Source organism: Halichoerus grypus, chromosome 5 (assembly GCF_964656455.1).
Source record: "Halichoerus grypus chromosome 5, mHalGry1.hap1.1, whole genome shotgun sequence".
In the NCBI taxonomy this organism is placed as follows: Eukaryota; Metazoa; Chordata; class Mammalia; order Carnivora; family Phocidae; genus Halichoerus; species Halichoerus grypus.
This window is the reverse complement of record NC_135716.1, coordinates 104,903,484-104,928,162: the sequence shown is the minus strand read 5'-3', so window position 1 is coordinate 104,928,162 and position 24,679 is coordinate 104,903,484. Positions and strand designations below refer to the sequence as shown.

The 24,679-nt window shown below is 35.4% G+C and overlaps 1 protein-coding gene across 1 annotated transcript in view; it reads right to left on the bottom strand.

Annotated features, from left to right (window-relative positions):
• Positions 1 to 24,679, bottom strand: part of SASS6 (SAS-6 centriolar assembly protein) — a 53,257-nt gene that overhangs the window by 15,669 nt on the left and 12,909 nt on the right. The window contains exons 8-14 of the mRNA XM_036069526.2: positions 16,763 to 16,954; positions 13,650 to 13,844; positions 13,451 to 13,540; positions 13,197 to 13,376; positions 12,743 to 12,824; positions 11,459 to 11,595; positions 8,737 to 8,865 (exon numbers count right to left, since the gene is read on the bottom strand). Coding sequence (XP_035925419.2) covers positions 8,737 to 8,865; positions 11,459 to 11,595; positions 12,743 to 12,824; positions 13,197 to 13,376; positions 13,451 to 13,540; positions 13,650 to 13,844; positions 16,763 to 16,954 — 1,005 coding nt within the window. The remainder of the gene's footprint in view (positions 1 to 8,736; positions 8,866 to 11,458; positions 11,596 to 12,742; positions 12,825 to 13,196; positions 13,377 to 13,450; positions 13,541 to 13,649; positions 13,845 to 16,762; positions 16,955 to 24,679) is intronic.

Here is a 24,679-nt window from a genome sequence, read left to right as displayed (position 1 = left end):
CAAAGGGATGATGGTGACACTAAAAGTGGTCAGAGAGGCACCTAAAATTCTAAAGAAAAGGAATCACACCCTCTGACTAGGGGCAGTATAAGCTCAAAAGCATAGGGCAAATCCTCATTATTTTTTTCTTTCTGTCCTCCCAATGCTTGGTACCAAATGCAGAACAAGGACATAAACTGCGTGACACAGTAGGAAAACTCAGTTCAATGCTTTCTAGCCAGAAACCAGGAAGGATCCTGGAAATTCAGGACAAATCATAGAAAGGAACTCAAGAAAGAGATCCCATAAAGATGTGCATGAATTCCTGGGTTCACTTCCAGTCTGGACATGCAAGATATAACCCTAATTAACATACCAAAGAGAAGTGAACTATGGGGTAAACCACTGTCCAGATCACAGAACACCCACCAGATGATGCACACACAGATCCAAATAACATGGCAAAGTCTTTATAGACTAAACTGCCATAAAAACTGAGGCCTACACAAGGCAATTCAGAACCTGCAACTTGACCCTAAGAAAACTGCTTAAAAAAAAAAAACCACATTCTCCTTAGGATTTAATATCTAAAGCCTCATAGTGTTATTTGATCCACACACAATCCAAAATAATAAAAAAACAGGGGGCGCCTGGGTGGCTCAGTCAATAAGTATCTGCCTTCGGCTCAGGTCATGATCCCAGGGTCCTGGGATCGAGCCCCGCATCAGGCTCCCTGCTTGGCGGGGAGCTTGCTTCTCCCTCTCCCACTCCCCCTGCTTGTGTTCCCTCTGTTGCTGTGTCTCTGTCAAATAAATAAATAAAATCTTAAAAAAAAAAACAAAAAAAACCAGGAAAATCTAAGCAATTCACAATGTAAAAGACAAGCCAACAGATGTAGTCAATTCCAAGATGACAAAAATACTGAAATTATCAGAAAAATATTGGGGTGCTTGGGTGACTCAATCAGTTAAGCGTCTGACTCTTAGTTTCATCTCAGGTCATAATCTCGGGGTTGTGGTATCAAACCCCCAGTCAGGTTCCACACTCAGCCAGGAGTCTATTTGTCCTCCCCCTGCCCCCCCTTTGTCCCTCCCCCTGCTTGCGTGTGAGCACAAGTGCATGCGCTCTCTAATAAATAAAATCTTTTTTAAAAAAATACTTAAAACATCTATTATAGTCAGGCTCCAAGAAGTAGAGGTGAACACAATTGAAATAAATGTAAAAAAACCAAGTCTTCGTAAAAAAATGATAATATAAAAAAGAAACAAATGAAAATTTAAGACTGGAGGGTCGTTTGGGTGGGTGGCTCAGTTGGTTAAGCATCTGCCTTTGGCTCAGGTCATGATCCCAGGGTCCTGGGATCCAGTACGGCATCAGGCTCCCTGCTCAGCGGGGAGCCTGCTTCTCCCTCTGCCTGCCACTCCCCCTGCTGTACGTGTGTCTCTCTCTGACAAATAAATAAAATCTTTAAAAAAAAAAAAAATTAAGAATGGAAAAAATTCACTGGATGGGCTTTGTAACAGGATGGAGATTATAGAAAAAGAGTAAACTTGAAGATCAATAGAAATAATCAAATCTGAAAAACAGAAAAAAAAAATTTAAGAAAGGAAGAAAAGACAGAGCCTGTGGACCTATGGTAAAGTAGACAAAGATCTACCATTCATGTCATTTGAATCCCTGAAAGAGAGAAGGAAGTGTATAGTGCAGAAAAAATATTTCAAGAAATACATAATGGTTGAACACTTCCAGAATTTGGCAGAAGATATCAATTCATAGATTCAAGAAGCTTAGCAAATCCCTAAAAGGATAGTCAAAGAAATCTATGACCAGACACACCACTGATAAATGCTGAAAACTAAAGAAAAACAATCATGAAAGCAACCAGAGAAAAAAGGATGCATTATATATACTTGAAAAACAATCTGAATTTACTGCAGATTTCTCATCACAAATCATGGAGGTCTGAAGGAAGTAGAAAAAAATCTTTTTTTTTTTTTTTAAGGTTTTATTTATTCATTTGACAGAGAGAGAGCACAAGCAGTTAGAGTAGCAGGCAGAAGGAGAGGGAGAAGCAGACTCCCCGCTGAGCAAGGAGCCCGACATGGGGCTCGATCCCAGGACCCTGAGATCACGACCCGAGCCGAAGGCAGTTGCCTAACCAACTGAGTCACCCAGGTGTCCCAGTAGAAAAAATCTTTAAAGTGCTTAAGTAAAATAAAATAGATGAAATAAGGAAAATGAAATAAATACAGAATTGTATATCCAGAGAAAATATCATTCAGAGATGAAGATAAAAGAAAGGTGTTCCGGGTGAAGAAAAAGAGACTTCATTTCCCAAAGACTTCCTCTAAAACAAACGTTAAAGTATGTTCTATTATTCAGGAAATTATATCAGAGGGAAATATGGACATGAGCAATGAAGAGCAACAGAAATGGTAAATAGTGGATAAATATATAATGGACTATGCCTCCCTGTTCAAGTGTTTTAAATATGTATAATGGTTGAAAGCAAAAATTACAGCATTGTCTGATGAAGTTTCTGATGTCTACAGATGTAATACACATGGAATACCAAAACATAAAGGGTAAGGGGACTATATGGTATTAAGGTATTTAGATTCTACTTGAAGTGGCAAAATATTAATTCTATACACACTGAAAAGTATGTGTAATATGATGCCTGGAGCAACCACTAAATATATATACAAATATAATAAACAAAAAACGAAATATTAAAAAATATTCAAATAATCAAAAGAAGTCAAGAAAGGCACAACAAAAGAATGAAAAACAAAAGCAACAAACAAGATACACTCTTTAGATGAAACCATTTTAAGTATGATACACATAGGTTTAAAGTAAAAGGGTGGAAAAAGATATTCCAGGGGAACACCACTTAAAAGGAAGGCTGAGAAGCTACATTCATATGAAACAAAATAGACCCCAGAGCATGGAAAATTACCAAAAATTAAGAAGGAAATTACATAATGATGAAAGGGTTAAGTAACCAGGAGGACATAATTCAAGAGATATATGTACCCAATCAAAGAGCTTCTAGGGGCGCCTGGGTGGCTCAGTCGTTAAGCATCTGCCTTCAGCTCAGGTCACGATCCCAGGGTCCTGGGATCAAGCCCCGCATCGGGCTCGCTGTTCAGCGGGAAGCCTGCTTCTCCCTCTCCCATTCCCCCTGCCTGTGTTCCCTCTCTCGCTGTGTCTCTCTGTCAAATAAATAAAATCTAAAAAAAAAAAAAAAAAAGAGCTTCTGAAGGTGTGAAGCTAAAACTGATAGAAGTAACAGGAAAAAATGATAGAAACAGTTATAATAGTTGGATACCAACATTCCTCTCAGTAATTGATAGTACAAGTAGAAAGTCAACAGGACACAGAGGACCTAAACAAAATCAACCAATTGGATTTAACATTTAATTCAGTGAACTTTATCCTAAGAATGCAAAGCTGATATAATATTTCAAAGTTAACATAATATACCTAACTGATGAAAGAAAAACAATACATAATCATATCAATGCACAAAGAGCCATTAATAATGAGTTCAATGAGTTTAGCAAGCTTTCAGGATAAAAGATCAACATACAAAAATCAGTTACATTTCTATACAGCATCAATAAATATTCCAAGAAAGTAACTAATAAAACAATTACATTCACAATACATTAAAAAAGAAAATACTTGAGGTAGCTGAGCATCTTTTCATGCGCTTATTTGACATCAGTGTATTTATTTTGATGAAATATCTGAATCTTATTCCCATATTTTTTATTTTTAAATTCATTTTTGTATAGATTTTATTTATTTATTTGAAAGAGAGAGAGTGTGCACAAGCAGGGGGAGCAGGAGAGGAAGAAGCAGGCTCCCTGCTGAGCAGGAAGCCCTACATGGGGCCTGATCCCAAGACCTGGAGATCATGACCTGAGCTGAAGGCAGATACTTAACCCAATGAGCCACCCAGGCACCCCTAAAATCTTTTAATATATTTATTGGCTACTCAGGTTTCTCTTCTATAAATTACCTATTTATAGCTCTTGTTCACTTTTCTGTTGAGCTGCTTAGCTTTTTCTTATAGAATTGTGTAAGTTCTTTAACATTCTGGATATTCATTATTGGTGGTTATATGTGATATAAATATCTTCTCTCAATCTCTGGCTTATCGTCTCACTTGGTTTGATATACAGGCATTTTTTCATTTAAATGTACCCCAAATTATCCATTTTTTAACAGTTCATTCGTATTTTTTTGTATCTTATTTGAAATAATTGAAAGGTCATAAAGTTTTGCATTTTAAATGTCAATCTTTAACCTACCTGGGATTTTTTTTTTTTTATGTAATCTCTACGCCCAACATAGGGCTCAAACTCACTACCCCGAGATCAAGAGCTGCACACTCTACTGACTGAGCCAGGCAGGTGCCCCTGGAATTTATTTTTGTGTATATATATCTATTTGTACTTCATTTTACCAAGAGTTGGTTTTATCACCTCTTCCACAATGCCAACTTGTCAAAGATAACTTTGGCTCCACAATGCTAAATGAGTGGATACTTCCATTCTTCTAGACCTTAGAAGCAAAAACACTACTTTCTCATCTTTCCTATTACATTTACATGGATTTAAAAAAAAAAAAAACAACTTTATTTACTTATTTATTTGACACAGAGAGAGAGAAAGATAGAGAGAAGGAGAGGGGAAGCACAAGCAGGGTGAGTGGCAGAGAGAGAGGGAGAAGCAGACTCCCCGCCCAGCAGGGAGCCCTATGCAGGGCTCAATCCCAGGACCCTGAGATCATGACCTGAGCCAAAAGCAGATGCTTAACTGACTGAGCCACCCAGGCACCCCTCTTTTTCCCATTTTTAAATTAGGTTCTTTGTCTTAATGAATTATGAATCCATTATATAATTGCCAAAGCACTGTATGAATACCTAGATGGAAAACAACCTGATCATCCATTAACACAGCAATAATTATAGTACATCCATATACAAAGAAATCATTAAATAACAAAAACATTCTGATACATGGAAATGGACCTATTCCATAATACTGTTGAATGAAATAAGGCACAGAACACTAGGCATGTACTATTTTTGCTTAAATACACAAACTCTTATGTATACAAACATACATACAGAGGTACACACATATATACATCCCTGTATACACTTTAAATATTTTTGGATTTTGGATTTCTTTTTTGTTTGTGTTTCAGTGGCTGGCCCAATTCACCTTGATAAAGGCAGCATTTAAACTCCAACATCAGTTTCCACCTTCTTAACCGCTAAACTATACTGTACATAATACAGTAGTGAATAGTATATGCATACAATTCACAAGTAAATATTCATAAGAGATTCAAGCTCAACGTGTTGTATGTTTTCTTTTGTTTTTTTTTTTTTATTTTTGGGGATACATAATCAAAAGGATATGGAGATCAGTGATATAGGAAACCCTGAAAGTCTTGCTATGTTTAGGAATATCCTTGCTATAACGATTCCTCCAATTCTTGAAGAACTATAAAGGTAATCTTTTAAGTCATATTTAGACCTATAAACGAGGCAACTATCTGGAAAGTATGTGTAGTATTTCTTGTGCTCACTTTGGACATTATATATATTCCTGGAAAACTGTTTGAAATAAAAAAAACAATTTGAAAAACAGTGTGGAGGTTCCTCAAAAAGTTAAAAAAAACTACCTTATGATCCAGCAATTGTACTACTGGATATTTACCCAACGAATACAAAAACACTAATTCAAAGGAATACATGCATCCCTATGTTTATAGCAGCATTATTTATAATAGTCAAGATAGGGAAACAGTCCAAGTATCCATGAGTTGACGAATGGAAAAAGATGTGGTATGTATCACAATGGAATAGTATTCAGCCATAAAAAGAATGAAATCTTGCCATTTGCGATGACATGGATGGAGCTAGAAAATATAATGCTAAGTGAAATATATGTCCGACAGAGAAAGACAAATACCATATGATTTCACTCATATGTGGAATTTAAGAAACAGAACAAGCAAAGAAAAAAATGAGTGTGTGTGTGTCAAAGTAAGAAACAGACTTTTAATTATAGAGAACAATCTGATGGTTACCAGAAGGGAGAGAGGTGGGGAGATGGGTTAAATAGTTGATGGGAATTGGGCGCCTGGGTGGCTCAGTTGGTTAAGCGACTGCCTTCGGCTCAGGTCATGATCCTGGAGTCCTGGGATCGAGTCCCACATCGGGCTCCCCCTTCTCTGTGGGGAGCCTGCTTCTCCCTCTGCCTCTGCCTGCCACTCCCCCTGCTTGTGCTCACTCTGTCTCTATGTCAAATAATAAAATCTTAAAAAAAAAAAAAAAAAATCCTACAGTTGATGGGGATTAAGGAGTGCACTTGTGATGAGCACCAGGTGATGTATAGAACTGCTAAACTATTATATTTTATACCTAAAACTAATAATACTGCACATTAACTAACTGGAATTAAAATAAAAACTTAAAAATAAAATGAAAAAGCAATTCAATCAAAATTCTCAAGAAAAAATTGATCCCAAGATGCAATCACATTTGAGTATATTGATACTAAGGATTGAGATATTGATATTAAGGAACATGGTATTCAAGAAAGAAGTGTTGGCAAGGATGTGGAGAAAAAGGACCCCTCACACACAGTTGGTGCGAATGCAAACTGATGCAACCACTGTGTAAAACAGTATGGAGGTTGCTCAAAAAATTAAAAATAGAATACCATATGATCCAGTAATTTCGCTACTGGGTATTTACCCAAAGAATAAGAAAACACTAATTTGAAAAGATATATATACCCCCCGTTTATAGCAGCATTATTTACAATAGCCAAATTCTGGAAGCAGCCCAAGTGTCCACTGATAGATGAACGGATCAAGAAGACGTGGTATATATATATACAATGTAATACTGCCCAGCCATAAAAAAAAGAACGAAATCTTGCCATTTGCAACAATATGGATGAAGGTAAGGGTATAACAGTATGCGAAATAAGTCAGTCAAAGAAAAACAAATACCACATGATTTCACTCACATGTGGAATTTAAGAAACAAAACAAAACAAAACAAACAAAGGGAAAAAAAAGAGACAAACCAAAAAACAAACTATAGAAGACAAAATGACGGTTACCAGAGGGGAGGTGGGTGAGGGAATGGGTGAAATCAGTGAAGGGTATTAAGTGTACACTTATCTTGATGAATACTGAATAATATATATAACTGTTGAATCATTACATTGTATACCTGAAATTAATATAATACTGTATGTTAATTATACTGGAATTTAAATTTTAAAATAAAATATGGACAAATAAAGTTAACAGTACAAGAGTTAGGTAACATTGTAAAAAAAAAAAAATAGTACTCCTGTGAATATACATATCTAATGCTCTTTAACAAACAATTCAAGAAAAGCCTGCTAAATGTACCTAAATACTCTTTACATAATGATAGTCTAAGCATAAAACCTCATTTCACTGAGAATAATCAATAGCTTCAGATGATAGTTAAAAAGGCTTAAAGAGTTAAGAAGCAGCACAGGCCTAAGCAACACAGCCAGCTTATTTTTCCGGAAGCCCAAAACTAATTTGATAAAGGGTTTATAATAGCAATTTCAAAGTCCTCAGTTCAAAATATTCTTTTCAGGGACGCCTGGATGGCTGAGTCAGTTAAGCATCTGATTCTTGATTTCAGCTCAGGTCATGATCTCAGGGTCGTCAGATTGAGCCCCACGTCAGGCTCCATGCTCAGGGGGCAGTCAGATTCTCTCCCTCTCCCTCTGCCCCTCCCCTCCTGTGTGCATGTTCTCGCTCTAAAATAATCTTAAAAAAAAATTCTTTTCAAAAACATTTACTTGTCTCTATGATTTACAAAAAAAATCAATTTTCTTTTTTTTTTTTTAAAGATTTTATTTATTTATTTCAGAGAGAGAGAGAGATAGTGAGAGAAAGCACAAGCAGGGGATGGGCAGGGGAGAGGGAGAAGCAGACTCCCCACTGAGCAGGGAGCCCAATGCGGGGCTCAATCCCAGGACCCTGGAACCATGACCTGAACTGAAGGCAGACGCTCAACTGACTGAGCCACCCACGCACCCCAAAAAAATCAATTTTCACCTAAAGTTAGGAATGAAAATAGAATCAGTGGCAGTCTGGGTGGATGAAATTATTGTGAAAGTAAAATTATAATACATGTGAAAACAATATATACCCCTAAGACATTAGTAATAAGAATGATGATGAACTCCTCAAGGGGGTAAAAAAAAAAGCCTTAGCAAATAAATCACATTGGATGAAATGCTAGGCCTATGCTATTTAAGATAATATCACCAAAACTACATTTTAGAATATGCTATAAGTCTGCCTTATCAGATCTTTAAATCCTGGCAATAGAATCCAAAAATGTCACCAGAGCTAATACATCAGCAGTATGAAGTCAGTAATGCTAGTCAGGTTTGAGAGTTGTAATAGAGAATGAATAAAAATGGAATAAGAGGTTGAATGGGAATAAATAAAATTTAAGCAGACTGATGTCCAGCTTTTTATAAATTATACTCACTCAAGAAATACCATATAGTACAGAAAGAATTTCCTGTGAGCATAAACTAGATATTTGGTAATATATTTATCTACTACCTAATAGCAACTGACTAAAGACTAAGATTTAAAATAAAAAAGTATTTGTTAATAAGTTGCTACATTTTCCCCCAAAAAAGTATTAGTTAATTTGTCTACCTTTGGTCCTGAAATTGGGTGGATGGTATTTTTGGTAGATATAGGATGAGGAAAGGTATTCTGGAATGCAAATGCAGATGAGACAGGATAACCAATCCCACAAGTTGGGTAAGTCAGTCTACCATCAACCTAAAAATGAAAACATAAAAAGGTTAAGGATGAGATATTAATTCTAAATAGTATTTACTGATCCACGAGGCACTAGCATCTGTTATAATACTTAAAAGCACTATCTTAGAGGCCAATTTTATCATGACACCACAAAACTCTGCTTTATTATAATAGCATGAGGCTAGGATAACTTTAAGCTTTCTAAAGAGTGGCTGTGCAAGCTTAACAAAATAAGCCACTGGATTTGTCTTTGAACTGAGTTTAAACAATGACCTCTTTGAACCATCTTGGTTCCCTATACGTATGTATGTCTTCCATTCCTGAAAAGGGGGCTGGGGGAAGGATGGAGTCATAGATCAGTAAGCCAATCAGATATAAAAATAATTTTCTGCCAGAATGAGAACAAGATATGTGTTCTTTCTTTTTTTTTTTTTTTTTTAAGATTTTATTTATTTAGGGGCACCTGGGTGGCTCAGTCGTTAAGCATCTGCCTTCAGCTCCAGTCATGATCCCAGGGTCCTGGGATCGAGCCCCGCGTCGGACTCCCTGCTGAGTGGGAAGCCTGCTTTTCCCTCTCCTACTCCCCCTGCTTGTGTTCCCTCTCTCACTGTGTCTGTCAAATAAATAAATCTTAAAAAAAAAAAAAAAGATTTTATTTATTTATTTGACAGAGAGAGAGACAGTGAGAGCAGGAACACAAGCAGGCGGAGTGGGAGAAGGAGAAGCAGGCTTCCCACTGAGCAGGGATCCCGCGGGGGGCTTGATCCCAGGACCCTGGGATTATGACCCAAGCCGAAGGCAGATGCTTAACGACTGAGCCCAGGCGCCCCAAGATACGTATTCTTTTTTTTTTTTTTTTTTTTTAAAGATTTTATTTATTTATTTGACAGAGAGATAGACAGAAGAGCACAAGCAGAGGGAGTGGCAGAGGGAGAGGGAGAAGCAGGCTCTGCACTGAGCAGGGAACCCGATGCGGGACTCGATCCCAGGACCCTGAGATCATGACCTGAGCCGAAGGCAGATGCTTAACCATCTGAGCCACCCAGGCGCCCCAAGATACGTATTCTTAAATGGACTAATTCATACAATAATTTGCTTTGCCACTAATTTTCAATATGGTGGCACCACCATTAACAAATGTCATGAAAAGAGTTTATAAGAGAACAACTGAAACACAAACCTTAAGAAGCAACTGTATACATCACTGGCTGCATGACAAAAAACACCTTCTACATAGCTATTTATCATAAGTCATTAAGGTTAAGCTTGTCAAATTTTTCAAGTTTGTAATTCAGTACTGGGCATTTCTTTCCACACCTTTTTGCAATTTAGTAAAAATCTATTCCTTTTTTTAAACATCAAGTACAATCTGAATTAGTAGGATAGATTTAAAATTCAATTAGGTATTTGCATTTTAAATCCTCTGCCAATGCTCTTCAATCAAAAACTACCAGAAACATACCTATAGGTGTACACCGTGGATTTACTGCTCCTTGCAAACAATGGAGACTGCACACTGTGGGAAACCTAGTAAGAGGGGTGTGGCAGTATGCAGGTGTTAAAAGGGACTTATTTACTGGACATATATGTATTAGGTGGTTTAAGAGACAGTTTGTGGCTTTGTTGTGGGTCAGATGCTATCTGGAAATGGGGATAATTGTATGACTGAGTATCTGAAATAAATCTTAGATTATTTCATAATTAGATAAGTCGGGAGGAATGTATTAAGGCCAAAACTGTAATTGGTAAAGAAGGAGCAGTCAATCATGTTAGCCAGGATAGGAGGATGCTTGCCCGTTTTGTGGTTTGGCAATGTTCATTTTTTCAAAATTGTGTTCAGAAATGATTATGAGGTGGTCTTATTTTTTTCTTGATCTGTCACAGTCACAGAGTGGCCTTGCCTGATGTTGATATTCTGTGAAATTAGTTATGTTCAACAGGAGAGCCCCAAAGCCTAGCTGTGAGTACCAGGCTAGCTCTCCTAGCAACACCAGGGCCTTGCTGATAGTACCAAGCCAGCTCCCATATGTAAGGAGCTGCTCTTCATTTTCTCCTAATTTCTTGCAAGGAGAAAGCAAAAGCCCTGGTCCTAGGAGCTAGAGAGCTTAGATATCATAACTAATTCCTTCTAGAATCTAGAGCTGACTGATAAAAGGACATTTCTCTCTTTTTTTTTTTCTTTCTCAAATAGAATTCAGTTTAGGCTCCTTCTATCATAATTCTAAACTTGAGCCCAAACTTTGTTCTCCCTTCTTAAGGCTCCCAGAATACTTCCTTCTTCAGCACATTTGGCATTACTTTAGTTATTACTGAATGATTTCTATATCCAATTAAATTTTTTCATATTTTTATTTCAAATTTTTATTTAAATTCTAGTTAGTTAATATATACCTCCAATTAAATTTTAAGAAGCAGTGTGCCTTTGAAATACAGCCTCTTTGTTAGGAGCAAGTATATCTGTATGTCTCACTTCTAAGTGGGACCTAACCTTTACCTCACTCAAGTCATATTAGTACCAGCACCTGAAGTCATGGAGACTTCCTCATAGTCTGGGAATATTTTGGTTTTAGGTAATTTACTCAGACCACTCACATCTTAATTTAAAACTTACCACATTAGAGTTAGGAGAAATCCCACTTCTGACTGTGTTGCTGCTAGAATGTACAGGTGGAGTGGTAGAAGGTCCCAATACATCTTGCTTTCTCACTAGCTGATTTTCATTTAGTTCTTTATTTAGCCATGTGATTACTTAAATAAAACAAGGTAAAGAATTTTGACAATTTTTATTTTTCTAATAACTTTAAACATTTAAAAATTATATTGAGATTTTAAAAATTTTAAGTCTTTATTTTTATTTATTTATTTTTTTAAAGATTTTACTTATTTATTTGACAGAGAGAGAGAGAGAGAGAGATAGCAAGGGCAGGAACACAAGCAGGGGGAGTGGGAGAGGGAGAAGCAGGCTTCCCGCGGAGCAGGGAGCCCGATGCGGGGCTCGATCCCAGGACCCCGGGATCATGACCTGAGCCAAAGGCAGACGCTTAACGACTGAGCCACCCAGGTGCCCCAAAATTTTAAGTCTTTAAAACTACCTTATATCACAGGAGAATATAGGTTCACCTAAATTTTTGCCATTAAAGATTCTTATTTTAACAACCGCCACATAGAACTCCTTATGCTATTACTATCAGAAGCATATATTTCTGGGGCACCTGGGTGGCTCAGTCGGTTAAGCGTCTGCCTTCGGCTCAGGTCATGAACCCGGGATCCTGGGATCGAGCCCCACATTGGGCTCCCTGCCCGGTGGGAAGCCTGCTTCTCCCTCTCCCACTCCCACTGCTTGTGTTCCCTCTAGCAGTCTTTCTCTGTCAAATAAATAAATAAAATCTTTCAAAAAACAAAACAAAACAAAACGTATTTCTGCTAGTCAAGGATCTCTTTGAAGGCTTTCATTTCTAGAATGATATCTTACAGTTTATTTGAAGTTCACACTCTTGTCTGATAACCAATACAAAAACTGAGAAAATGTTAAAGGTTTAATCTTATATTTTAGTTTCAAATAATTCATGTTATTACTATTAGATAAATACAGCAATTAAAATAAGTAGTGAAGAACTTTAATTAGCAAAGAATTTAAACTACTGTCAATATTTTCAACACTTAATTTTGGGTTACTGACACATGTAATATGGTTTTCTTTATAATGATAACTGTTTTACAGGGCAGTTGATATACAAGTTACTATAGCAAAGACATGAAGACCATATATTTAAAACCGAAATTATTTGGATGTAGCGATATCTTGATTTACCCAAACTTTCATGAATTCAAATAAAATTTTCAGATTAAGAACACAATTGCAAACCTCATTTACATAAAAAGGTAAAATACTTACACTTTTCATTATTTTTTAGAAGTTGTTTGCTTTCTTCAAGCTTTTGAACAGTAGCTTCTAACTGTTCTTGTAATTTGCACACCTGAAATGTCAATCCTCATAATAAGTATAATAAAGGCTAAATACTTAAATGTATTTCTATTAATTAAATAATTACTATTAACTACTATTAAATAAATGAATTATAGCTCATCTATGTAACACTGTATATGTATACATGTATATACACATATACCGTACATATATATGAACACGCAAGGTATCTGAGTCATGATAACTAACTTTTCAAATTGAAATAGGTTAACTTCTGTTGAAGCTAGTCATGTTCTTTTTGGGGTGAAAAAGTGAAAGCTCTTCTCTAATATAATAAAGTAGAAATTTTAAAAATACATCTGAGAAAATTTGTTATACTTTGCAAATAGTCACACACGCAAAAATATAAAATATTCACTACCTCTTGCTCTTTAATTCGGAGAGACTGTCCAACCTCTTGTAATTCCTTTTGTTCCTTTTGTAATTTGTCTTCCTTCTCAGCCAAGAGTTTCTCTTGCTGAATAGTTACTGTATTCTTCAGTTTCAATTTACCCATTAAAGTTTTCAGATCCCCCTGTAACTTCTTGATAATTTCATTTGCCTGTAAAAGAGCTTTATTTGTATATCTCTCTTACCCTAATGAAATTTAATATTCTATTATTTTTAAAAACAAACCTTAAGAAGTTCCGCTGATAATGATTTGATCGTAGCTTCAAGTTTTCCTAGTTGTACCTGATTTTTCTCACCACTCTCTTCTAAGGCAACCTGATACATATTTTTTAAAACATGAATAGTTAATAGGATGTTTGTGTTTAAGAAAAGCATCACTTGTAAATGTGATCACCAATTTTTAAAAAAAAATGTTTAAATAGACCTTTTGTTCCTGGATTGTATCAAATGCTTCTTTTGTTCTTAAAACAAGCTGGTCCTTATCCTTGATTTCCTGTTCTAAAACAGCCACTTTTGTTTGTAGCTGATTAATATGCTTTTCTTTTTCGTGGCATTCGGCATCTAGTGTAGAATTCTCTCTTCGCAAAGAGAGGACTTCTTGCTTAGCCCGCTGGAGCTCCTAGAGGAAGAAAAAAAATGATGCAGTACGAAAAAGAGAAGTTGGCTGCTCTGGTTATTTATAATTAAGATGTTTAAAATTTAAAAAAAGGCTTCAATAATTTTAAAGTTCTAGTACTGATTTTTTTTTAAAAGATATAGATATACACTTTAAAGGTGTATGTAACTCGTAGACTTGAAATATAATTGTAAAATACACTAATATCTAATTCAATGACAACAGGGAAAATAATCCTGATTTATGAATAAATTACTACAACTTTTAAAAACTAGTAACAAGGATTTTCTGGTATCTTGAAATTTACACTTCAAAAAAAAATCACTTGGGTAGTAAATCCCCATTATAATAGAATTTCAAAAACATAAAATAAATAAATAAAAAGGCCTATCTTTCTATCACGTAAGCAGTGGTTCTCAAGCTAGTATGCATACTGAAATCACCTAGGGAGCTTTAAAAAACCTATTGATGCCTGGTACCATCCCCAAGAGAGTCTTATTTATAGTTAGTATGAGGTATGGCCTGGGCACTAGGACGTTTAAGAGCTCTGCAATGGAGGGGCGCCTGGGTGGCTCAGTCCTTAAGCGTCTGCCTTTGGCTCAGGTCATGATCCGAGGGTCCTGGGATCGAGCTCCACAACGGGATCCCTGCTCCGCGGGAAGCCTGCTTCTCCCTCTCCCCCTGCTTGTGTTCCCTCTCTCGCTGTGTCTCTGTCACATAAATAAATAAATAAAATCTTTAAAAAAAACAAAACAAAAAGAGCTTTGCAGTGGATTCTAAGGGTAGCCAAGGGTGACAACCATGATCCACAATTAACATTTTGCTCAATCTATATATACCGATTTTTTAAAAACTGCTCATACTGTGCAGTTTTATAATCAACCTTCTTTACATATTATAAATATCTTTCCATGTCAACAAATATGTTAACACTTCTGGATTTCCTCTTGGTTCACTCTTTAATCCAAAACCAAGCAAATATAATTGTTAATTAAAAACAGATTTTTAAAAATCTAGGACAGATTGCTTCCCAGTCAGCTAATACCAACCAAATACTGCCAGTATACACAAGTCCAGGATATAGTATTCCTAGATAATTTTCATTTTTAACAAAACTTTACAAGGTAATTTTATAGTATTATGCCATACTGATTTTAGAAACAGACCCTGCTATCAGACAGACTTGAATACAAATCTAGGTTCTTTGGTGTAATCTTGGGAATTATTTAACCTCCCTAAATCTCCATTCCCTCATTTGTAAAACAGAAATAACAAACACTTCATAAATTACTTCACTTAATCTTCATAAAAACCATAATGCAAACTGCTTAGCATAATGCCTGGCAGTAAATAATAAATGGCAGCAATTATTTTTAGGGCACTAATGCCTAAAAGGTAAATTTAACATGATTAGGTAACAATACTCAGAGGATTAAAAAAAAGTTCCCAGTGCAACAACATGGATGGAGCTAGACAGTATAACACTAAGTGAAATAAGTCAGAGAAAGACAAATACCATATGATTTCACACATACATGGAATTTAAGAAACAAAACAAATGAGCAAAGGGAAAAAAAAGAGAGCCAAGAAACAGACTCTTAACTATTAAGAACAAACTGATGGTTACCAAAGGGGATGGGTGAAATAGGTGATGGGGATTAAGGAGTGCACTTGTCACGAGCAGCAGGTGTTGTATGGAAGTGTTAAAACACTACATTGGACACCTGAAGCTAATATAACATTGTATGTTGACTATACTACAATTAAAATTTTTTTTAAAAGTTTCCAGGACTCATAATTTTAAAGTCTTAGGCAAATCTTGGAAGAAATATTTTGATTAGATTATATAAAACCCATATAACAGAGCACACTGTTTTTAAAGTGGCCAATTTCAGGGCTAAGATAAAAGAAGTCATATGGCATTATAATGACTATCCAATGTACTAGGAAGGCTACAGTATTTTACAAACTGGTATGAAAGGTAAAGGGAGCAGGGAGGATGCACTAAAAACACCTACTGAGGCAGAATACTGAGGATCGGAACATAAAAATCAGTCAAGCTTTAGAGTTTCCTAAGCACAAGAGACTGGTGAAATGGAGTGGGAAGTCTCATAAGCTTGAGTAACACTGGTGATCTTTGTATTTAAATATGACAGACTTAACAAAATCTGTTTTCTGATTAATTCATGACAATAATGTATAATGCTAGGAAGGAGTCTATCATCAGGGCCAAAGAATCAACAATGTGTCACTACAGCAAGATTTTCAAAATGTCTCTGTTGCCTGAAAAAGGGAGTACTAAAGACAAGCAAATAAGAGGATTCCAATCCTTGCTCTTCCACTTACTGGCCATGTGACCTTGGGCAAGTTACTTAACCTCTCTGTGCCTTAGTTCATCATCTGCAAAATGGGGATAATAGTACCTTCTTTAAAATAATTGTTATAAGAATTAAATGGGTTAATATATGTAAAGCAGTTAAACAGCACCTGTCACACAGCATATGTTCAGTATGCCTTAGCTATTATCATTACTAATATCATTATTATTATTAGACACAACTTCATGTAGTTGTCTGACATGTTAAGTAGGTTGAAAGAACCAGTCAAGACTGAATATGCTGAGCTATACAGACACTGTGTGGATATTAAAAGTACACTGAAAAATCTAAAGGCTGTGTCAATGAGCTGCTCCTCAAGACCCTAACTAAAAATATCCAAGTTTACCTCAGTTCTATTTTGAATTATCCCTTTTCATCAGATTTTAGATTCTCAATTTTTTTTTTTTGCAATGTCTGATTACCCTAAGATCACCAAGACATCCTTGCAAAGCAGAGAAACAGCCTGCACACAAGTAATAAAGTCACCAAATTAAAATGTTATTTTAAATTGGGGGTGGGGGGAACAAACCCAAAGTCCAATACCTCTTCAACACTAGACAGTTTTGTTTTGAGTTCTCTGATGGTAGAGTCTCCTTTATATTTCCTTTCGGTTAGGTCTTTATTAGCTGCTTCCAACTCAGATAATTTGCTTTGTAGTTGCTGGATGTTTCGTTGATGGAGGATTTCTAAATCTTTTTTCTGTTGTTCATGCTGCTGTTGGTACTGTACCTGTGCCTATTATATAATAAAAATATAGTACCAAAATTCAAAACAAACAAACAAAAAACCCAAATACAAATATAGGAAGATCTGAAGAAAAATAAATCTTATTCTTCTGTAAGATTATAAAATTTCCCTGTTTTAAAGAGGATCTATTTTCAGTTATGGATTTCATGAAGAAGAAAGGTCAACAAAGGCAAATTTACCATTATGATCTTGTCCTTAGTTTCTGCTTCTCTTAAACCCTCAAATATTTAGTATAATCTTCAAGTTAAGGGAAGAATCATATATGATTAGGTTAAAAAACTACAAAATAGTGTGAACCTATTTGTGTTAAAAAAAAAAAAAAATGAGCAGGTACAGAGGGAATTTCCAGTATTCATTTTAAATACCATTATATTGTTTCAGTTTTTTACAACAGTGTATATTTTTTATAATAGAAAAACCCTAAAATTATAAAATTGACAAGGAATTGTTCATTAGTTCAGTCTTACACTTAGTAGCAACATTTTACCCATGATAAAATTTGAACACAGTTATAATTGTGTAATCTCTGGTGCCTGTCTGAATCATACCACAAATCTATGTTTATCATTTCTATTGATGAACACTATCAAATCCTAAATACCTTTCAAAAATAAAGTACATTTTTCTGATTATGAAAGTTATACATACTCTTAAATGCACAAAGAAAGAAATTACAAATAACCAATAATCTCATCCAGGGAATCACTCTAAATATTTAGGAATATTTGTAATATATTTATTTGGGGAATATATATTCCTAATATATTTATACTGACATCACCTGTACACATACAATATACATATTTAAGTTTAACTAATTAAGATCAAGCCACATTTATACAACTTAATCATGCTTTTTATTCCTTAGCATTTGTACCTTTTCAAGATTTTATTTATTTTAGAGAGAGAGTGGGAGGAGGAGCAGCAGAGGTAGAGGGATGCCCAGACTCCGTGCTGAGTGCAGAGCCCAACGCAGGGGTCAATCCCATGACCCTGAGATCACGACCTGAGCCAAAATCAAGAGTCAGATGCTTAACCAACTGAGTCACCCAGGCACCCTGCATTTGTACCTTTTCATACCATAAAAAAACTCTGTAAACACTTTAATAGCTGCACATTATTCCATTCCATGGATATACCATAATTCATTTAAACCCTGTATTACTATGGACATGGACTTTCCAATTTTTCACAATTAGAAATAAAACTATGATTGCTTTTGTATACAGACATACATCCAAAATTCAGATTATTTCCTTATGATCAAATTATAGGTCAAAAAATGTAAACAGGGGCACCTGGGTGACTCAGTTTAGCTCCATGTTGGGTGTGGAGCCTAGTTAAAAAGAAAGAAACCAAAAAAATAAACATAACAAAACTTGATATAAGTTCCAAAACTGTATTCCAAAAAAGTTGTACCCATTTAAAAATTCTTACAAGAACAGGGGAATGTCTCCCTCATAAAATACTTGAGGAATTTTATATAACTACTTTAAAATTCTCTCATTTTTTGAAAAATGGAAAGGAGGGGAGAAGGGAACAAAAGAGAAAAACAGAAAAAGTCCACAAAAGACTGAAAATGTAACGTGGGAAGAAAACACTGAAGGAGCAATCAAGAAGAATAAAGAGTAAACTGGAAAAGATGCTAACGTAACTGTTGAAGAAGGTAATCAAACACACTGAAGGCAATAAAGGCAATAAAAAAGGACTGGTTTTATCCCAGTGATCATTAGTATTCTGGAGTTTTTGTTTAAAAAAAAGAAAGAAGTATGAGGGATAGGACTACATTTACATTTTCTACTCTGTTCACTGCAGGTGATTCTGATACACACTAAAATTTTAAAATCACTGCCTATAGGGCACCTGGGTGGCTCAGTCAGTTAAGTGTCTGACTCTTGATTTCGGTTCAGGTCGTGATCTCAGGGTCATGAGATCGAGCCCTGCATCAGGCTCTGCACTGGGCATGGAGCCTGCTTGAGATTCTCTCTCCCTCTCCCTCTGCCCCTTCCACTACTACCCCCCTCCCCACACACACAAGCTCTCTAAAAATAAATAAAATAAAATCCATTATCAGTTATTACATTAGATAAAAGTAGAAAAAATGACATGATTATTTGATTAAATCCCCCAAAATCACTATATCTGACTTAGCACTCTTTAACTCTCAGGACACAGAACAAAAGAAAACTTTCTCTGATGCAGAGCAAACATGATTCTTAAAGATGAGATATTTTAAGTTATTTACCAAAAAAAGACTAGAACGAGGAAAGGATTCCACTACTATTTAGCACTTTTCTGTACAAGAAAAAAAAGACACTAATCTTAAAAAAAAAAAAAAATTACCATTTTTATACATTATATATTTACCTGAAAAACCTAAGACAATCAGTTCTAAAACTATCAGAATCTGTAAATATAATGTACAATTAATGAGTACGACATTAATGCACAACAACAATCAAAATTATCACAATGGTGGGACATAGACGGTCCAATTTATACAGCAAAAAACTATAAAATCTCTAGGCATATTTAGTAAGAACTGTAAAAAAAAAAAAAAAAGAAAGAAAGAAAGAATTCAGAGGGAAATAAAAAGCAAACTATAAGCCTGTTTTAAATAAGACCTGAATAAATGAAAAGATATTCTCTCCATTGGGTTAGAAGATCTGAAAGATATTAGTTCTCCCCAACACTCCAGAAACAAGCTTAAATATACAAAGGAATTTAGAATATATTAAAAGTTGCATTTTAAATCAGTGGAATATATGGTATTGGAACAAATGACTGACTTTATGTCAAAAAATACCTATCTCATACTGTACTCCACAAAAATATATCTCAAACAGATTAAAAAGTTAAATACAACAAAAAAAATGTAAAAGTATTAAAAGAAAATATTGAAGGAATAGATTTTATAACCTTGGGTGGCAGAGGCTTTCCAAACATGAAGCTTTAGATCATAAAAGCAGAGATTGACAGATTTGATGACATCCAAATAAAAAGAACCATATAGCGCAAAAGGCAACAATAAATAGTAAAAGACAAAGGCTGGGAGAAAATGTTTATAATATACATAATAAAGATATACTATGCCTACTTTATACCACAGAGAAATGAAAAGGCAAGCCACACACAGAAAATATTCATAATGCATGCGTCTGACAAAGGACTCAAGTCCAGATCATACAAAAAAAATCCCTACAAATCCATAGGTAAAATACTAACAGTCTAATTTAAAAATGGGCTAGGAGTGCCTGGGTGGCTCAGTCGGTTAAGTGTCTGCCTTTGGCTCAGGTCATGATCCCAGGGTCTTGGGATCAAGCGCCACGTCGGGCTCCTGCTCAGCGCAGAGTCTGCTTTTCCCTCTGCCTCTGCCACTCCCCCTGCTTGTGCTCTCTCGCTCGCTCTCTCCTTCCCTCTCTTAAATAATCTTTAAAAATAAATAAAAATAAAAATGGGCTAAAGATGAAAACAGGCAAGAGTATTCTTGAACTTCACATGAGAATATCCAAGTGGTCAATACACATATGAAAATGTGTGATTATAAGGTATTATCATACACCCTCAGAATGGCAGTGTAAACTGGTATTCCACTTTAAAACAAAAACTTATCAACAATAACCATACTATGTAAAGAGAGCAAATATCCACCAACTGATGAATGTATAAAGAAGATGTGGCGTATATACACAATGGAATATTACTCAGCCATCAAAAAGAATGAAACATTGCCATTTGCAATGACATGGATGGAGCTAGAGTGTATTATCCTAAGCGAAATAGGTCAGAGAAAGACAAATACCATATGATTTCGTTCATATATGCAATTTACCAACAAAACAGATAAACATAGGGGAAGGGAAAAAAAAAAAGAGAAAGGGAAGAAAACCATGAGACTCTTAGTGATAGAGAACAAACTGAGGGTTGATGGAGGGAGGTGGGTGGGGGACAGGCTAAGTGGGTGATGGGTATTAAGGAGGGCACTTGTTATGATGAGTACTAAGTGTTATATGTAAGTGATGAATCACTAAATTCTACTCCTGAAACCAATATCGTACTATATGTTAACTTGAATGTAAATAAAAATTTGAAGAAAAAAAAAAAGACTATAACAAGAGACAAGGACACTGTGTAATTATTAAGGAGACAATCCAACAAGAAGATATAAAAATTGTAGATATTTATGCACCCAACATATATTTTTAATGCACCCAACATATCTGAGGAGCCCCAAATACATAAAGCAGCTAATAACAAACATAAAGGAGTGAATTGACAGTAATACAATAATAGTAAAGGACTTTAAAATCCCACTTACATCAATGGACAGATCATCAAAACAGAATATCAATAAGGAAACAGTGGTTTTGAATGACATATTGACAAGACAGATTTAATAGATATATACAAAGCATTCCATCAGAAAACAGCAGACTACATTCTTTAGACCATAAAACAAGCCTCAACAAATTCAAAAAGATCAAAGTCATTCCATTCATCTTTTCTGACCACAATGCTATGAAATTAGAAATCAATCACCAAAAAAAAAAAAAAAATCTGGAAAGAGTACAGATACATGGAGGTTAAATAATATGTTCCTAAACAACAAATAGGACAATCAAGAAATCAAAAAGGATATCAAAAAATACACGCAAAAAAATGAAAATGAAAAAATGGTTCAAAATCTTTAGGAGGCAGCAAAAGCTGTTCTAAGAGGGAAGTTTATAGCAATATTGGCCTACCTCAAGAAGCAAGAAAAATCTCAAATAAACAACCTAACCTTACACCTAAAGGAGCCAGACAAAGAATAAATAAAACCCAAAACCAGCAGAAGGAAGGAAATAAAAATTATAGCAAAAATAAATGACACAGAAACGAAACAACAACAACAACAACAACAAAAAAGGACAGATCAATGAAACCAGGAGCTGGTTCTTTGAAAAGATCAACAAAATTGATAAACCTTTAGCTAGACTCATCAAAAAAAAAAAAAAAAAAAGAGGACTCAAAATCAGAAATGAAAAAGGAGAAATAAAAACCAACACCACAGAAATACAAAGGGTCACAAGAGAATTATGAAAAATTATATGCTAACAAATTGGACAACCTAGAAGAAATGAATAAATTCCTAGAAGCATATAACCTCCCAAAAAAACTCAGGAAGAAAGAGAAAGTTCAGACCGATTACCAGCAATGAAATTGAATCAGTAATGAAAAATCTCCCCACAAACAAAAGCCCGGGACGAGATGGCTTCATAGGTAAATTCAATCAAATATTTAAAGAAGAGTGAATACCTATTCTTTTCAAACTATTCCAAAAAATAAAAGAGAAAGGAAAACTTCCAAATTCATTCTAGGAGGCCTGCAGTACCGTGACACCAAGATCAGATAAAGACACAACAAAAAAAGAGAACTTCAAGCCAACATCCCTAGTGAACATAGATGCAAAAATCCCCAACAAAATAGTAGCAAACCAAATTCAAATACATTAAAAAAAAATCATTCACCATGATCAAGAGGGATTTATTCCTGGGTTGCCAGGATGGATCAATATTCACAAATCAATCAATGTTAACACATCATATCAATAACAAAGGATAAAAACCACATGATCATCTCAATAGATGCAGAAAAAGCATTTGACAAAGTACATCAATTCATGATAAAAACCCTCAACAAGGTATATTTAGAGGGAACATACCTCAACATAATAAAGGCCATTTATGAAAAACCCACAGCTAACATCATCCTGAATGGTTTTCCCTCTAAGATCAGGAACAACACAAGGATGTCCACTCTCACCACTTTTATTCAACAAAGTACTGGAAGTCTTAGCCACAGAAATCAGACAAGAAAAAGAAATAAAAGGCATCCAGATTGGTAAGGAAGAAATAAAATTTTCACTATTTGCAGATGACATGATACTATATATAGAAAAACTCTAAAACCTCCACCAAAAGTTACTAGAATAAATGAATTCAGTAAGATCATAGTATACAAAATCTATGTATAGAAATCCATTGCATTTCTATACACTAATAATAAAGCAACAGAAAGAGAAATTAAGAAAGTAATCCCATTTATAATTGTACAAAAATAAGATACCTAGGAATAAATCTAACCAAGGAGGTAAAAGACCTATACTCTGAAAACCATAAAACATTGATGAAAGAAACTAAAACTGACAGAAACAAACGGAAAGATATTCCATGTTCATGGATTAGAAGAACAAATACTGTTAAAATGTCCACATTACCCAAAGCAATCTACACATTTAATGTAATCCCTATCAAAATACCGACAGCATTTTTCACAGAACAAATAATCCTAAAATTTGTATGAAGGCACAAAAGACCCCAAATAGCCAAAACAATATAGAAGAAAAAAAAAAAAAACAAAGCTGGATGTATCAAAATTCCAGACTTCAAGTTATATTACAAAGCTGTAGTAATCAAAACAGTATGGTATTGGCACAAAAACAGACACAGAGAACAAGAGAACAGGACAGAAAGCCCAAAACAAACCCACGATTATATGGTCAATTAATCTTTGAGAAAAGAGGCAGTAATAGGCAATGGGAAAAAGATAGTCTCTTCAACAAATGGTACTGGGAAAACTGGACAGGTGCATGCAAAAGAAGGAAACTGAACCACTTTCTTACACCATACACAAAGATAAACTCTAAATGGATTAAAGTCCTAAATGTGAGACCTGAGACCATAAAAATCCTAGAAGAGAGCACAGGCAGTAATTTCTCTGACACTGGCCATAGCAACATTCTTCTAGATATATCTCCTGAGGCAAGGGAAAGAAAAGCAAAAATAAACTATTGGGACTACATCAAAATAAAAAGCTTCTGCACAGTGAAGGGAACAATTAACAAAACTAAAAGGCAACCTATTGAATAGAAGATATTTGCAAAGGACATATCTGATAAAGGAATAGCATCCAAAATATACAAAGAACTGATACAACTCAATGCCAATAAAACAAACAATCCAGTGAAAAAAATGGACAGAACACATGAACAGACATTTCTCCAAAGAAGACACAGATGGCCTACAGACAAATGCAAAGATGCTCAATATCATCATCAGGGAAATGTAAATCTAAAGTACAATGAGCTATCATCTCACACCTGTCAGAATGGTTACAATCAAAAACACAAGAAACAAGTGTTGGTGAGGATGTGGAGAAAAAGGAACCCTCATGCACCTCATGTAAACTGGTGCAGCTGCTGTGGAACAGTATGGAGGTTCTTCAAAAAATTAAAAATAGAAGGGCACCTGGGTGGTCAGCAGGTTACACATCTGCCTTCAGCTCAGGTCATGATCCCAGCATCCTGGGATGGAGACCCGCATCGGGCTCCTAGCAGGGAGTCTGCTTCTCCTCTCTCTCTGCCGCTTTCCCTGCTCATTCTCTCTCTCTCATTCTCTCTCTAAAATAAATAAATAAATAATCTTTTTAAAAAATTAAAAATAGAACTACCCATGGGGCGCCTGGGTGGCTCAGTTGGTTAAGCGTCTGCCTTCAGCTCAGGTCATGATCCCAGGGTCCTGGGATCAAGCCCCGCATCGGGCTCCCTGCTCAGCAGGAAGCCTGCTTCTCCCTCTCCCACTCCCCCTGCTTGTGTTCCTTCTCTCGCTGTGTCTCTCTCTGTCAAATAAATAAATTAAATTAAAAAAAAAAAAAAGGAACTACCCATAAGGGCTC